This window comes from Phymastichus coffea, unplaced genomic scaffold (genome assembly GCF_024137745.1).
Source record: "Phymastichus coffea isolate CEN01 unplaced genomic scaffold, Cenicafe_Pcof_1.1 PCOF00036, whole genome shotgun sequence".
Classification (NCBI taxonomy): domain Eukaryota; kingdom Metazoa; phylum Arthropoda; class Insecta; order Hymenoptera; family Eulophidae; genus Phymastichus; species Phymastichus coffea.
In genome coordinates, this window is record NW_026706847.1 from 1,251,643 (window position 1) to 1,267,035 (window position 15,393).

Consider the following 15,393-nt stretch of genomic DNA (forward strand, 5'->3'; position numbering starts at 1 on the left):
AGTCGCCAGTTTGATCCGCGAGTGTCGAGTATTGTTGCTGAGAAATGTCGAAAATTATTGTTGTCGTGGGTTCCTGTGTAGTCGATTTCGCCACGTGAGTATGTCCTCGACGATGCGCACGTCCGCGTAAAAACGTAAGCCATCGTTGATCGCAGATACAGCTCTCGGCTGCCGAAACCCGGTGAAACTCTTGTGGGTGACAGATTCGAGCGGAGTTTCGGCGGTAAAGGCGCCAATCAATGCGTCACTGCAGCGAGATTAGGAGCTTCGACCGCGCTGATAGGATCGGTAATTTCCAGTAGTATTTCCGTGCCGAAAGAGAAATGATAACACGGTGCGCGCATTTTCAGTTAGGATCCGATTCGCTCGGCCAGGAATATCTGGAAAACTTGAAGAGAGAAAACATTGATTTGACACACGTAAAAATAAAAAGTAATAGCGATACAGGGATAGCGCAGATTATGGTTACGGAGACTGGTTGATTTATTATTGCCCTTATCTTATCTTCTACGTCTTGGCAGAATTTAATTCTATTAATTAACGCAAATTACGTTCCAGGAGAGAATGTAATTGTTACTATTTTCGGCGCTAACGCGTTAATGACTTGTCAAGATGTATTAGACGCCAAGGATAAAATTAAATCTGCATCAGTTCTTGTTTGCCAGTTCGAAACCACTCTGAAGGCCACTCTAGAAGCCCTCAAGTTATTCAAGGGTCAAGGTTTGTAAGTCGCGAATGAAAATGGGAATGATTTTTGAAGGATCGTATTGCCTTTGTTCTCGTTAGGTGTGTCGATTGTCAACGGCGCTCCCGCCATGCAAAACGTGCATCCGGATATTTTTAAGCTGTCCGATATATTCTGCGTTAACGAGACGGAGGTGAGCGAATGGCTGAATTGAAATTTTCAATACAATTTTCGAAATTGGTAACCGCTAACCGAGGTACTTGAACGCAGGCAGAAATAATGACCGGGATACCGAATTTGCAATTGTCTGCAGGCCAATTGGCAATCGATAAGCTACTCTCCTTCGGGTGCAATACAGTAATCATAACGTTTGGTAGCCACGGCGTTATTTACGCTTCTAAAAACAAGAAAAAAGCCGTTCACGTGCCAACCATGCCCGTACAAGCTGTCGACACAACTGTAAGTACGACCATTCAGTGAATTTTGCCGCGGCAAAGAAAGCAAACAGATGTCTAATAATGCCGATGTTAATTAGGGTGCTGGAGATTCCTTTTTGGGTGCTCTAGCATACTTCCTAGCGTATAATCCGGACTTTCCACTGGAAGAATGCATTAAAAGATCGAATAAGATTGCTGCAATCAGCGTTACGAAAAGTGGAACTCAGGCGAGCTTCCCATATAGAGAGGACTTGCAAAAAGAACTGTTTCAGTAGCTCTGATCAGCTACACTTTCGTATTCATTTCAGACGAACAAAGGCTTCTAATTTGTAAGCGAGGTTCTTTAATATGCCTGTCACCTGAACTTTGCAGGAGCCGTGCGGTGTTTTGCGCGCGCCAAGAATTCACGGAATCCGCCGCCAACTCTAACAGCGGGAAGATCAATGAAAAGTTATTGGGGTTTAATAGCCCGACGCGAACATACGAGTATTTACCTTTGCCGATCTTCTCGACTCTATCGCTTGTCACTAGTCCGTCATTTTGCTTCATATGCTATCAGTTTCACCTTTTTCTACCGATCACTTTTCCCGCGATTTCATCGAGAATGGCATTAAAATATTATCGCGGCGCACACGATTTCAATTTCAGAAGTAGAGCATCCTTCAAGCTGGTTCCGCAGTGAAATCTTCATGTACGTGCTTGATTGCTGCGGCGGCAGCGGTAAAAAAAATTATATGATAAGTTTAGTGTCGCTTTCAAGAAGTTTCCACGGCTGTAATTCACTTTTGATTGGACGGGGCAAACTCGACCATTTTATTAGCTCATCAAAACCTTTTTGTCTTTGCCGGGAGCTTTCACAAATAATAAATTTTGACAATGACGGCATTGGCCGTCACACTTACCTACAAGTTTATTTTATTTTATTTTATTTTATTCTATTTTTTTTTTCTTTTTTTTTTTTTTTTTCCAAAAGGCGCACGCGCAAGAACGACGAGAGACGCTCGCGCGCAAAAGTATGTAGCTCAGACAAACCATTCAATTAAAATTGCTCTCGCACAAATCGTTAAACGCTCACATTTCCCGCGAGAGAGAAAAAGGGAGTTGGCAAAAGAGTAAAAGAAAGAAAACAGGAGTCCTTGTTTGCCAAAGATTCCCCTTAAGACTCTTTAATTAATCTCATAGAACAAGTATTCTTCATCGGTACACGCGCACTACTATCACTGTTCCAGCACCATAAACGGTAAATTCAATTGCTAGTATTACTTTTTCTTACTTTCGTTTCGGTGCAGCTCAAGCAAATTCACTCTGTTATCTCACGGACGTTATAAATGAAAAGCTACTGATGGAGAATTGCAAAAAATTAGCGTCGCTTGTAAGACGTGAAATTAGTATATCCGTTATAAGTTTAACAGCGTTAGAAAAGATAACATCTGTAAGATTCTACGATCGGCATATTGATATAAAGATTCTATTGATCGAAGCGTAACATCCTGTTCGTTTCGTCATAACTCAAAGCAAACACGAGGAAGTCGCTCGGCAAGAAAAAAGAAAAGAAGCGCGTTCGCGTTCGCGGTTGAATAACGCGGCGCGTAAGCAGCGATTAAGAAGCCAAACAAAATGCACGCAGCTCGTAAAGATACTCGTTGATGAGATCGAAGGCATCGAGAGATGGGGCCATAAATCAAGCGCGCCGCGCGAACGGCTCATCAAGTGTCCATTCGCGCCGAACTCGACGCAACCCTTTCTCTTTCTTTCTCTCCGCGCGCGAGCGAGAAATGGAACGCACTGCGCGCGCCGCGTACGAAACGTCAATCGCCGCGCTCGAAGGCCCGATCTAATCTCGATCAGATTCGCATGGCGCCGCTCGAGCCAACTTAGATCGGCCTACTTTTACGAAGGAGGCTAACAGACTGCTAATCGCTGTATAGGTGTATCCAGATGCTTGTCGTAATAGTAGTTCTCGACTTTGATCGCTGACTCCGGTAACCTTTCTTTTTTCCCGGCTTTTATTCAACTTTTCATTTTTTATTTCTCTCCAATTGCGTTCAGCTTCGATCCGACGTAATTCACTGTTTACTTTGCGCTACTTTTTTCAGCGTCAAACATTTTCAATTGATTTTCTCGCTTGGCCGCGGTCCGATTCTGTCGGTTTTGTTTATTTCTTCCGCGAAGCGTTCTATCGAATTCGCTGAGAATGCACCGAGACGATGGATTTTTCACGTGGCAATCGACGAGCCTCCATCAACCAATTCATTTTCGTCGCGACAGTCACGCCAATGCGCTTGACGCTGAACGCGAAACATTTTCATCGCTGGATGGCTAAAATCATACCGTTTGATCCGGCCGACAGCTCGCCAGTGGCCCTTGGTGCCCCTTGCTCCATTGTCAAGCCGCGCGCACTTGGTCGCGACAGAAAGAAAGATGCGTGTCGCGCGCGTCCCTCTTAATTTCTGGGCTGCAATGATGGGCTGCAGCAGCACGCACGCACGCACGCACGCACACGCGGGCAGCGTGTAGGAAGTAGTAGGTAGGCTGGCTTGGTGCGGTGGCGGTGGCGGCGGCGGCGGCGGCGGCGGCGGCGGAGCGAGTGGAAATGAGAGCACGGCCCATAGAAAGTAGGAAGGGGAGGCTATAGCCGGCGCGCCGCCGGCCGGACGGTCTCAGTCGCTCGTGGACCTCGAAGGACGAAAGAGGTCGGTCGTTCGAGGACAGTGACAGGCAAATACGCTCGGCTTTTCCACTCGCCAGGCACGCGTTCTCGTATACGTTTCCGTCGAGGCGTGCGAAAACGAAATCGGAATCGCTCGCGACCGCAAAGACGAGGCACGAGACTTTGCTCTCGCTGCTACGGAGCTTCCGCTTCCTCAATCGACAGCTTCCGCTCGATTCTCTCGCTCTATTGCTCCCTGTGCGGTTGACCCGCGGTCCGTTTGTTTTTCTTCTCTCTCTCCCTCTCGCGACTCGGGTCGATCCGATAACGGGCCAAAAGATAAGCTACGAGGATGCGGAACTACCTGCTGCTCGGTGTTTTGCTCCTGTGCTGCGTCGGAGGTGAGTTTGCTTATCTCTTCCCTTCTCGCTCTATCTCTCTCTGTCTCTGCCTCTCTCTCTCTCTCTCTCTCTCTCTCTCTCTCCCTCTGATAAGAGCAGGCCAGCCGTTTGCTAGCATTGGAACGGGCATTTTGCGAGGCTTGGTCGCTCGTTTTGGACGGGAACCCGCCGCGCCGCGCCGAACTTTCTCCGATCATTCGAGCGCAAGTGGCGAGGGACGGCCACCGAGTGTATATGTACATATCGCCCGGCAATTTTTCGGCGAAAACAGAGCGAGAGCGCCGTCTCCCCCGAACGCGCCCGCGCATAATGCGACTGATCGCCGTACGTGAGCTTTTGCATGGCTCGACGCCCTTCGCCGATTCCTTTTCCGTCAGTGCGGCGCGGAACGAGACGACGATTTGGGCGCGCCGCTGTTTTCACGCTCGAATTATTCCGAGGGCTTGGACCACAGCTCCTTCGGACGTTTACATTCGATTGCGGACACCATTGCCTTGACGGCCGAGGCGCTCGAGTTAGGTGTTTGTCCCGCGAGCGCAATCTCGTCTAAGATTTACGACGCGATAATCGCCCTCTCGGCACTTCATTTCCGAGGCACGCTCATAATTGAATCACGATTAAGCGACAGTTGCCGCTGCCGGGCTTCGAGTAGCAGTCACGCGCCGTTGCATTATGTGGGCACTCGGGGGAGAGGGCTGTAGTAGCCGCGTGCATTAGTCTCGAGAGCGACATGCCCGTATCTTTCAGAATGACACGATATATTTTTGCGCCGTGCCCCGGCGAATAAATATTCGATTGCAACCCTTTTGTTACGCCTTGTAATTCTATGTGACCCTTCACACTTCCCAAGTGCTTGATGAGTGCTGTTTTCACTCCTCTCTGAGAGAAAACTTGGGTTGTTTGCGCCTTGGATGCTAGTAAGACGTCATTGTTTGTTTGTTGCAACGAGAGCATGAGCGATTAAAGTCGCTTGATACCGATGCTCATCGCCAGGTGACCGTAATCAATTCAGTTACACGTATTAACGTGATGCTGACTTTTAAGCTTTGGGGTTCGTGAAATGTCAATTCAAGCACTGTAAACGTTGATAATATTATAAATTTAAAGTTCAAAAAAGTAAAAAGATCAATGAAATTGTTCTACACTCAAGACAGATAATAAAGCTATAGTATAGTAACTTTGGTTTGAGCTTTTATATACTAGACAAGACTCTGAATAATAACTAAAAGTCTCTGGAGGAGATTTACGAGGCGCGCTTGGAGACAATGGAAAGTGCATGCTACTCGCAAGCAAACGAACTGTATAATACTATATATACTTACGTACGAACCCGCGCGCGCGCGCGCGCGTGTGTGTGTGATGGGACAGGGCGCGAACGCAAGTGCAAAGGTGATAAGTCGCGCTCACGAGAGAGAAAACCGGTCATCGCTACTCGACTTCGTCTACCGCATCAAAATGAGCTTCGTTTCCATTATGTTGCTCTAATATTGAATTGACTTTGCAATTTCAAAAACGGTATCTCAAACGGACAGTGAGAGGCGATAAGAAGCTTAGCTTCTTTCTTTTTTATGAATACACATTGCGATGGAGAAAACTGGACGAGATTGGCGCCAATTATTGGCGTTTGATTGCCAAGTGGGTTAGTCGCGCGGATATACCGCGCATACTCTTTTGTTTTTGCTTGACTTGTCCGTTATCGCGTGGAAAATGTGGCGTTTCTTTTGATTGAGATTGAGAAATCGGTTGAATCGTTTGCTGATTGCCCACTGACATATAGGCGGTGCGAAGTGTTTTTCAACACTGCCGTGTGGTTTGTATGTCACTCATCCATATAATAACTTGACTCGCTCGTTTTTCGCAGTACAAATACCAAACCGCTCTAATTTTCTTCACGACTGTTTACGACAATGCGCCAACTGAGATATCGATCGTTTAACACGGCTATTAGCGACGTTCCTCTTGATAATCCAAGTCTCTACTGGCGACAATACGATAATTTTTGTTCGCTGTTTTACGTTCCGCGCGCGCGCAAACGCAATGGACAAGTGAGAAAAATTGAGAGACGTCGTTTTGCACGAGAATACCGGTAAGAGGGAAGAAAGCGAGGAGCGCAATCTGCGCCAGCGAGCGCGAAACCGGTAAAATTGGCGCGAGCCACGCGTTAATTTGTTAATCGGCTGGCGCGATACGCAGGTAAAATCGAAACGCCTCTCCTTTTTCATCGCGCGGAAATCCCGCGAGATCGTTACGCGCGTGTGCCAGCGAGAAGTCGAAGACGAGGAGGAGCCGAGATAACGGCGCGACTAATGTGGTCGGACGCCGTCGCGCCGATGCACTTCCTATTCTCGTGCGCTTGTAAGACTTTGAATTTCATGCTTACGCAGACCTGCCCGCGAGCCCGGCCAGTGCAAGTTTATCTACTCGCGGGAACGACTGGCATTCGCCGAGTTAATGAAATCGAGAAATTTGGAACGTGGCTGTTGAATCCGATAAGTTCTTTTTCAAGACCGATAAATCTTTGGAGATATCGGTTTTTAATAACGCTATCTGCCGCATTCCGTGTCTGGTAATTCGTTTACCGATTATGTCAGCAATTGGTTTCATTCGAAATGAAGCTAATAGATGGATCTAGCAGAAGTTGCAAACTTTCTCAAAGCGATTACCCATTGTATGGAGATAAACGTCTGCACGTTGAGTAGCAAAATGATTCAATTCTTAATTATTCTTATATTCTTATTAAAACAAGACTCTGTGCTATTATAATGTGTGTATTTCTAGCAGAATATCACAATAAATTAATGTCATTTGGCCATACCTAGTACACTTAGCGGTGAACCGAACCATGTTTCACAATATTCAGCATCGTCGACACAATTTTTCATCACAACTCGAAACGAACACATCGAATATCGTTTTCATCAACAAGTAAAAGTGTATCATACCTTCTCTTATTGTGTCGTTTCGATTGATTACATCTCGCAAGAACGAAGAAGATGGCGGGGGGTGGGGGGAGAACAACGGTCCACGCGGACAAAGAGTTAGCGTCTCGACGGACATAAAAAAAGAAGAGAAGTCTTTGACACTTGAAGCGAAGCCTCGCGCGCAGCAATTACCTTTTGGTCCCCCTAAGGAGAGAGAGAGAAACGCGCTTGATCTCCTCGCAAGGAAGTCGCAGGACGTGCTTTTACGAGTCGACAGATATCGGACCGCCAGACGTCTCTGATATTTTTTTCGGCTGTAAAAGCGCCTCTTTTTCGGCGTACAAGCCTTCAATTCCCGAAATATTAAGGTTCCCCTCGGGTGCGGCAAGACCAATGCGCTAAGATGCACCAAGAGGAAAAAAGAGAAAAGGAAAGAAAAAAGTTTGCTCGAAATTGTCGTTCGAGATATGCAGCTGTAACGACCGATTTTCAGGACACGCTAATTGAATATCCTAAAGGTCAGCCAACGAACGTTAAGAATATTTCCATGAAAACTCTATTGTATCTTCGAATTTGATCTAGTTTACGGTAAAAGCATAGCAATCAGCATTAGAATTCAAATGACATCGCCGCGAGCGCAGCATTCTCTTCACTTTCTCCCTGCCCTCGCGTTCTCTTCCTGTTTTCCTCCGAGGCCCTCGGCGGTATCGGCCTCGTCTATATATTTATTGTGTTCCGCGGGCGCAGTAGTCCCGACACTCATTACTGCCAGCCGCAAACGTTTATGGCTATTCTATATACATGCTCGTGTGCACAGCGCCGAGGCAATTGCGATGGGCTTGAGCGCTTAACGCCTCTCCTACTCTCGCACTAAAGCCGTCGAGGATTTCGCTGGCTCTTTGCGAGCGGCGCGTCACTTTGACAAGCAATCTCTCTCTCTCTCTCTCTCTCTCTCTCTCTATCGATCGGCGCTTCCACTTTCCTACGGCTTTTCGCGCTAAATGCCCTTTGCCGAGTCTGCTCGTTTGGTAATTCACGCATGGTGGAGTGCAATGGTATTCCGAATTGATCTTGCGAATCACCGGCGTCGTTTCGTCGGCGCGGACCAGCTGACGCGCGTAAAATATCGTTGTCCGAGCGATGCTCGCGCGTCGAAAACCAGAACCAAGGCTCGCGTTCTCATCGAGAAAGCCAGCGCGCCGATTGTCAACGCTATAATATACGCATCCGAGAGGCATAACGCAACGAAAAGGCGCCCGTGTCGCGTAACGGTAAAAATTAACATATCAAATTCGGGACATTACGTACACATCGAGGATTCGCATGACACAAAGTCGCGGCTAATCCTGCCGACCTCTCTTCGATGCGCAAAACGTTTCGCCGTCCGTTAAATCTGCGAACGACTGCGGTGAAAAACAACGAAGACGATTCGTTCGCAAAAGGGAGGGAACGTGAGAGAGAGAGAGAGAGAGAGAGAGAGAGAGAGAGAGAGAGAGAGAGAGAACGATGTTATCGTACATCAAACCGAACGACGAACGGTTAGACTCTTTTTCTTTTTTTTTGACGCTCTTGGTCCCGCGGCCAAACGATCGTTTTCCCCGTGCACGTGTAAACGTAGAGACACGGGTATAGAAAGATGTAATTGGCGAGGAAGAATTAGCAATGTACCACTCGAGTAACTAACTTCCTTACGGTACTGCTTTATAAAGTCAACTTTCTTAAACACATTTCATTAATCTACTTGCTTCTCTGAATTATTTGAGTTCAGTGAATGCAGCTGCAGTGTAATTGTACCTTTTTCACTGTCTTTCAAAAATCAATTACATCCTGAAGGCAGATGATGAAAGAGAAAAATAGCAAAGGAATCAAAATTAGAAGGAGAAATAAAATAACAGTAAAAGAGAGCTTAGAAGCAGGTATACACGAGAGGAATACTATAATCAAGTGTGCTATATATAGTTGCAGTAAAATTTACCACAAAAAATAGTAATCGCAGGATATATTTGCGCCATTGTAAAATTTATTAAGCTTTTATTAATGTCTACGTGGCCATAATCAATCTGCTAATTTGATACAAATTATGAAATGGGGGCCACGTATAGTCGTTCAGTGCTCGCAAGTGGCAGAATAAATATTTGATTGCTGTATTAGAAAATGTCAGTCTGAATCATGCGCGTGAAATGTGGATGATCAAGCGGCTCGCAGGCGAACTACATGCTGTCGGTTACCTTACGAACCTTAGCTTAATAGATAGATGAGATGCGCACTGCATACATTTAGTTTCCCGAAACAGTAAATATTGCTATGTACATAATAAACTTCACCGAGTAGATTTACGTAGTAAAATGTTTTGTTTGCGGTAGTAATTACCGTGAGTTCTGGTAAATTTTACTATGTAACTATGTTAGATAGTAAAATATCTAATATTTAAATGTTTCTATGTAAGATAGAAACGTCTACCACAATTCTTCCATTCTCACAACGGATTGTGGCAAACGTTATATCGATTCCGTCTGTGTATAAGTGAATAAACCGCGAAGGCACTTTTCTGGCGTGCATGCCGAATGATAGGATCAAAATAGTTGTGCCGCCCCGTGCGAATCGTCAAGTGGTATCTCGAGCGCACGCGAGGCGAGAGGAGGAGGAATGGTAAATTATTCATCGCGCGTCACCGCAGATGAATCGGGTAATGCACTCGACGGCGAGCGTCCACTACACACCCGCGCGCGCGCATGTCCCGTTCGCTCGAATACTCGGGTTGCGTCCACGTGCTCGTTCTCGTTTTGTTGAGTTGCGACGGAAAAGCGCCATTCGTCATTTGTATCGAACGAACTCGTTCACGCGCGATCTCGATCTTGAATCTCCGCTGCAGATGGCGCGCGCGCATCTATCTCGACATCAACGAGGCCCGAGCGCCGATCCCCCGAACGACCGGGAGGAGTTTCGCGCGAGGTTCGCGTGTCTTTATCTCCTCGGTCCGCGATCGCGTAAATCAAATTAATAGGTTTTCAATGAAAGTGCAGATAAGGGGCAAATAAGCGAGCGGCGAAGGGGAAAACTCGTCTTCATTATGTCATTTGAATATCGTGGCTCCTCGCAATTGATTTATACGAGCTTTGTGCCCGCGTGCCTGTATTACGCTGCTGCGCGTGAATGCATTTATATTGCGTACATGCAAACTAGGCATAACTGGTTTCGCGCGTTCTCTCTCTCTCTCTCTCTCTCTCTCTCTCTCTCTCTCTATGGCTAATAAAGATGAATTGCCTATGTATAAAATAATAAATCACCTTGCTAGCAGATACACCCTAGCCGACTTATCTCTCGCTCTTCCTTTCACTGAAGGCCTCGGCGGAAAATACATTTTACAATGTGTCAGATCGGGTATTACTCGCGTGGAAATTACACGGGGGCTTATTGCGATGGAGTCACTTCACAGCTGTATGGTTTCTTTCTGCGCCTGCAGTTTTCCATTGTCGCAGGCTCGGATTTGAAGAGCGATTCGAAGCGCCTGCGTGCCTACGTGTAATTCACACTGAGCAAATAAGCAGTCACTTGATTAGCGCTACGCGTTGTTCGAGAACGCTGCTCTATTCTTGGATCGAACGAAGACCGGCGACTGTTTTCACGCCGATCTATTCTATCAAGAAAGAAGCACATACTCGTAATCCTTCTGCAATTTAGTAAGACACCATGTCCGCTTGAAAAAGGATCATTTGTAAAAGAGTTCAGTCAATCTCTTGTTTCATCTAAAATGTATTTTCTAGACTTTGATGATTGCTCTCGTATAATTAGTACATCAACGACGTTAGTCACGAAACTGAAAGATGCGCTTGTACGGAAAGAATCCTAACTTGAGACTCGCCAAAGTACCTTTGCACTTTTGACTTTTCACCCCGCAATAATTTGCAAACGATTCATACGCAACGATACGGTCTCTGGAACGATGATTGAGATCTGCAAGGCTGATAGGTCACCGAGGACACTTTCTTTGAGATGTACACGTGATGAGCTCTGAGGACAGACGTAAAGAAAGCGAAACCTTCGCTCGCGTCGGATCTTTTCACACGCGTGCAGCCTAATCGACATTTTCAAAGGGAAGTGCCTCGTCACGCGGACGTCTTTGTACACATCTTTGATAGGCTGAATTCAGTTCGGCTGCCGCCTGCGCTACTTGTAATATCGCCGTCGCTTGAGCAATTAATTGGTGCATTGTGTTGCAGAACTACGCGCGTCTTTTTTGCACGACGAGCAACTATCATCTTCAATTTATTTCAATCGAACGAAAAAAAAGTAGATAAAATGAGGCGCAGCCTCGAAGTCAATCGTCACCGCGATCGGCATCCGCGTTAATTGAATTTCCGGTAGACGCGCGTGAAACGCTTCGCGTTGATTTTTCAGCGAAGCGCCAACCTTGGCAATGATCGCGGCGGAGCCAGAGAGAGAAAAAGTAAGCCGCACGCCGAACTATGTCAGAGAGCCAAGCTCGAGGAGAGAAAATCGCGACAATTACTTAATTAGTCGACCGGCCGGAGCGGCGTGGACTCGGCTGCGCGCTCCAGACCTGAATCGAGCGATTATTCCAGACAAGAGACACACGTCCCGCCGAGCATATTTTATACGCGTTCCGCCTGCAGCGCGTCTATTTGCCTTCCTCGTCGGCAGATCCGATCGCTTAACGGTACGCGCTCTACGGATCGAAGAGAACAAGGGACGGGAATTTCCCAGAGGGCTTTCAGCCTTCCGTCGCGGACAAATGCTGTTTCCAATTGAGGCGTACAGCACCGATGTTTTTTCTTTCCTCATTGACCAGCGGTTGCGAGTGTGCATTGCTTTTCTCTAAATCTATTTCAGCAATAGATCGCCAATACTCGTCGGCTCGACCCGCCAGCTCAAACCAAGTCTGCAACGTTAGCATCAGCTCGATCTTATCGATGCAAAAGCGATACCGCGACTGTTGGCAGCGGCTTTCCCAGTAATAGCGTGTTTATTTTTAGCGAAATAACGCAGAAATTTCTTCCCCCGACACGCGCGGCAACTAAGCGCTTCCTCGTTCTCCGCGTCCGCCTTGGCTGTGTAACGTAATGGCACGTTACTTACAAGAGTGCTTTCTCTGCGGGCGCTTGTTTCATCGCTTCATCGCGTTTTTCGTGGAAGGCGCTCTTAATGCAATCGGCCGCTAGTGCTGCTCCCGTTGAATATACACATTGGCCGCCGACGGCACGACCAACTCGCGGCTTTCAATGCAGAGCCGTAGCTGGCAAATTGGATGAAAAGCGCCTTTCGCGAGTCAGACAGCTGCCGCGGCTGAATCCACAAGACCAACGTGTCATTGGACATCTGACTCGGCTTTGACTGACGTCTTGTTTATGTGCGTTAGCCCGGTGTTTCATATCTGCATTTTCAATCGATTGTGGGTCCACTTGACGTTTGTTCTTTATTTTTTGATCGGCAAACAAGGTTGACTCCTTTTTTCTCTTTTTTGTCGTATTTTTCAAGAAAGACGAATTATAATTATTCATGCACCAGAAGAAACGGTGACTTTCTAAAACCGGATGAAAAGTAGTATTCGAGATGAAGAATCCGTCACGCTCGTAGCCACCACGTCAGCTTTTGTTTCGCATTCGAGGTGCATTTTCAATCACATGTGCGTGGCCACAATTTCTCTCGGATGCCAATAGCAAAAAAAGCCGACGCCACATCTGCAGGCTAAAGATCGTTTCTCCCACGTGCGAGCGCGTGTGCGAGAAGATGCGCAATCGTTTTGGCGTCGACTGGCTTACTTACGCTGACCTCGAGACCCAGTGAGGTGAGGACGCTGAATTTCAAGTGCCCCTTTTTTCCTCCTCCTCGCGAGCCTTATACAAGTGTCCACGCCCCGTTTTCGCGATTTTCCTTTGCCTTATTCGCCCGTGCGCGCGAGGCTCTCGATTTTCATGAGACAGCACGACTGTTTTTTGTCGCGGTACATTGTCAATGAGGATATGCGTCGGTTGCTAAGAAACTACGAGAGTTAAGTAGACGGTCGGGCGGCTTTGCGAGAGACGCACGAGAGCTATTTACCAGGAGATTGATTAATTTCATCTGGAAAGTAGATCTGTCCAAGTATTGTCATGAATGAACAGTCGTGAGTGGAACGATCGTTGGAAGTATGACATCGAGCTAGGAAAATTAAAACCTAACTCACGTACTTTCCTGGTTACTTTACGTGTGAACGTTATATGGGCAAGAGAATCACAAGCCACGAATTCCGCTTCGAACAATTTTTGTGAAACGCTCTCATTATTTCAAGTACAAAAGCAGACTAAAAACAATGCCAAGATTTTCCAACTGCAGATCTCGGTTAGCGAGCGTGGCAATCAATGGCAACCTCTTATCAACACCCCTCCGGAGAGAGAGTGCTTTAGAATTTTACGAGCCTCGAGGAGCGGCCGTTTCTAACGAGTCCTCCACTGGCGATTTCTCTTTTATTTGTTCATAACCATTGATTAGAGGATTTACTTTCAAGGTCGATATGAGTCCCAGTTCTCCCGTGAAAGTTCAATGTAATGATAGCTCGCTAACGAACAATCAATGCTCCGCGAATAAAATCGCGCGAATTGCCTTTCCTCCTTGCGTCTTACGGATTTCTCTTCGTCGAATTTTCAGCTTCCTTTTACCTACGGTACGCTCAACTCCTGGCGTGCTATTGTTAGAAATCGACGAAACTGACAGTGACACCATTATCAGAACGGTATTCTTTTTTTCTACTTTGCCTAATACCTCACTATTTTTAGATTTGATATCACGATAAGATACAGCTCTGAACATAGATCTATAATACAATTGCTCTTATTTGACTTTCTAAGTTAAATATTCTTTATTTGAAGTACATTTTTTTTGTATCTCCTAATTTTATTTACAATCTGTTACATCAAGTAAATTGTATAACTTATACAATATTAGCGTTAATGTACAAATGAGCTTTCCAATGTAAGACTCGGCCTATGGCTTAGAGTTAAATCTTTGATTATTAATTTATGTAATCAAGATCAGATTGATTTAATCTGATCATCCGACTTCCGACTTGAGCCGCTTAACAATTGTTTTTCTTTTAATTCTGTTATACTTTTTATGTTCGGTGAAAATGTTGCCAAGATGATTCGCAAAGACCTTAGCTTGCTCTCTATTGTTCTTTGCCTAATTGCCGTAAGGTTAACGAATAGGTGAAATAAACTGTTGTAAGTTTTTAAGGTTTCGTGTAGCTTTCCAGAGTGAAAAATTTGTGAAAACTGTAGGTGTAAGCTCGCTTAAGAATTTGTCCACTTTCCGATTCCTTTCGTATTACAGCATGATTTTTAATTAATCAATTGTACTATTTAGCTTTGCTTTATCTCTTCAATGTCAAGTAATCTACCAGTTCTTTCTGAGTTTTCTCTTCTCTTGAATCTATCTGTTTATGTGGTTTCGTTGGTGATAATCGCTTTTCTTTATTGCTATTGTAGAAAATTTTTTATGAGCTTCTTCAATCAATGCATTGAATTCTATGCTTTTATCTATATCACTATTAGATTTAAGAAGTATATTGCTATAAATGTTGTCTTCAATAAATTGCTTATATTTAGTCTAGTCGATAGTTTTTAATGTATATTTTGGCATTTAGTGTTATTATTACTGGAGAATGATTCAACAGCAAGTCCAGACATGAACTTACTTCAAGGTAGGAAAAGTCGATCCCCTTTACTATTGCGAAATCTATAAGGTCTGATAAATTTGTTGAAATCTGTTGGCCAGTATATAGGCTCCACGGCTGATATGGGAGTACAGTCGTTTTTATTCATTGACTCGTTTAATTGTTTTCCCTTCGAGTAGGAGTGGATGACCTTGAGCCTCGCCAAGGGTGTCTAGCGTTGAAGTCGCCACCAGTTATGAACCAGTGTCCCAGAGTACTAAAGAAAGAAAAGAAGTAATCTTTGCCATTTGAGTGATTTGGTGGTCAGTAAATTTCTGATAGTGTGGTTGGCCCAGTCCAGTCTATTATTATTATATTTGTAGCTTGCATGTTTATTGATGGGTGATTAACAATTGGATAATAGTTGATAAATGATTTAATAATAATAACAGTGCCTCTATGTGCTTTATTATCTGAATGATCAGATTAATAAACAGAATAGTTTAGAATCTTAGAGGAAAGCTTACTTGTAAAATGAGTTTTTGAGATCAGGATGGCATCTATTTTTTCAGAACTGAGAAAGTTTTCAAGTTCAAGTTTTCTTTGACTTAAGCCCTTAGCGTTCCAAATCACTATTGTCAGTCATTTGTT

At 45.3% G+C, this 15,393-nt stretch overlaps 2 protein-coding genes across 5 annotated transcripts in view; both read left to right on the forward strand.

Moving 5' to 3' along the window:
- Positions 1-1,408, forward strand: LOC131663422 (ribokinase-like). Its single transcript, XM_058933825.1, has 7 exons — positions 1-94; positions 156-288; positions 351-477; positions 559-720; positions 787-878; positions 956-1,144; positions 1,221-1,408. The coding sequence occupies exons 1-7, from the start codon at positions 45-47 to the stop codon at positions 1,395-1,397; spliced, it is 930 nt and encodes a 309-aa protein (XP_058789808.1). The 5' UTR covers positions 1-44; the 3' UTR covers positions 1,398-1,408.
- LOC131663421 (agrin) overlaps positions 1,349-15,393 on the forward strand; it is a 26,705-nt gene continuing 12,660 nt past the window's right edge. Inside the window, exon 1 of one of the 4 annotated variants that reach the window (XM_058933823.1) lies at positions 1,349-1,451. Coding sequence is in view for 2 of the 4 variants with exons in the window: in XM_058933821.1 (XP_058789804.1) it covers positions 4,125-4,173 (49 nt within the window). In the remaining 2 variants the exon portion in view is untranslated. Of the gene's footprint in view, positions 1,452-1,727; positions 1,843-4,035; positions 4,174-15,393 lie in introns of those variants that run through there. The other 3 variants (XM_058933822.1, XM_058933824.1, XM_058933821.1) reach the window with 3 other exon arrangements.

Coding starts and splice junctions, on each gene's coding strand:
- LOC131663422 (XM_058933825.1), top strand. CDS start 45: ATGTCGAAAATTATTGTTGTCGTGGGTTCCTGTGTAGTCGATTTCGCC. Junction 721..786: donor CAAGTTATTCAAGGGTCAAG/GTTTGTAAGTCG, acceptor TGTTCTCGTTAG/GTGTGTCGATTGTCAACGGC. Junction 879..955: donor TCTGCGTTAACGAGACGGAG/GTGAGCGAATGG, acceptor ACTTGAACGCAG/GCAGAAATAATGACCGGGAT.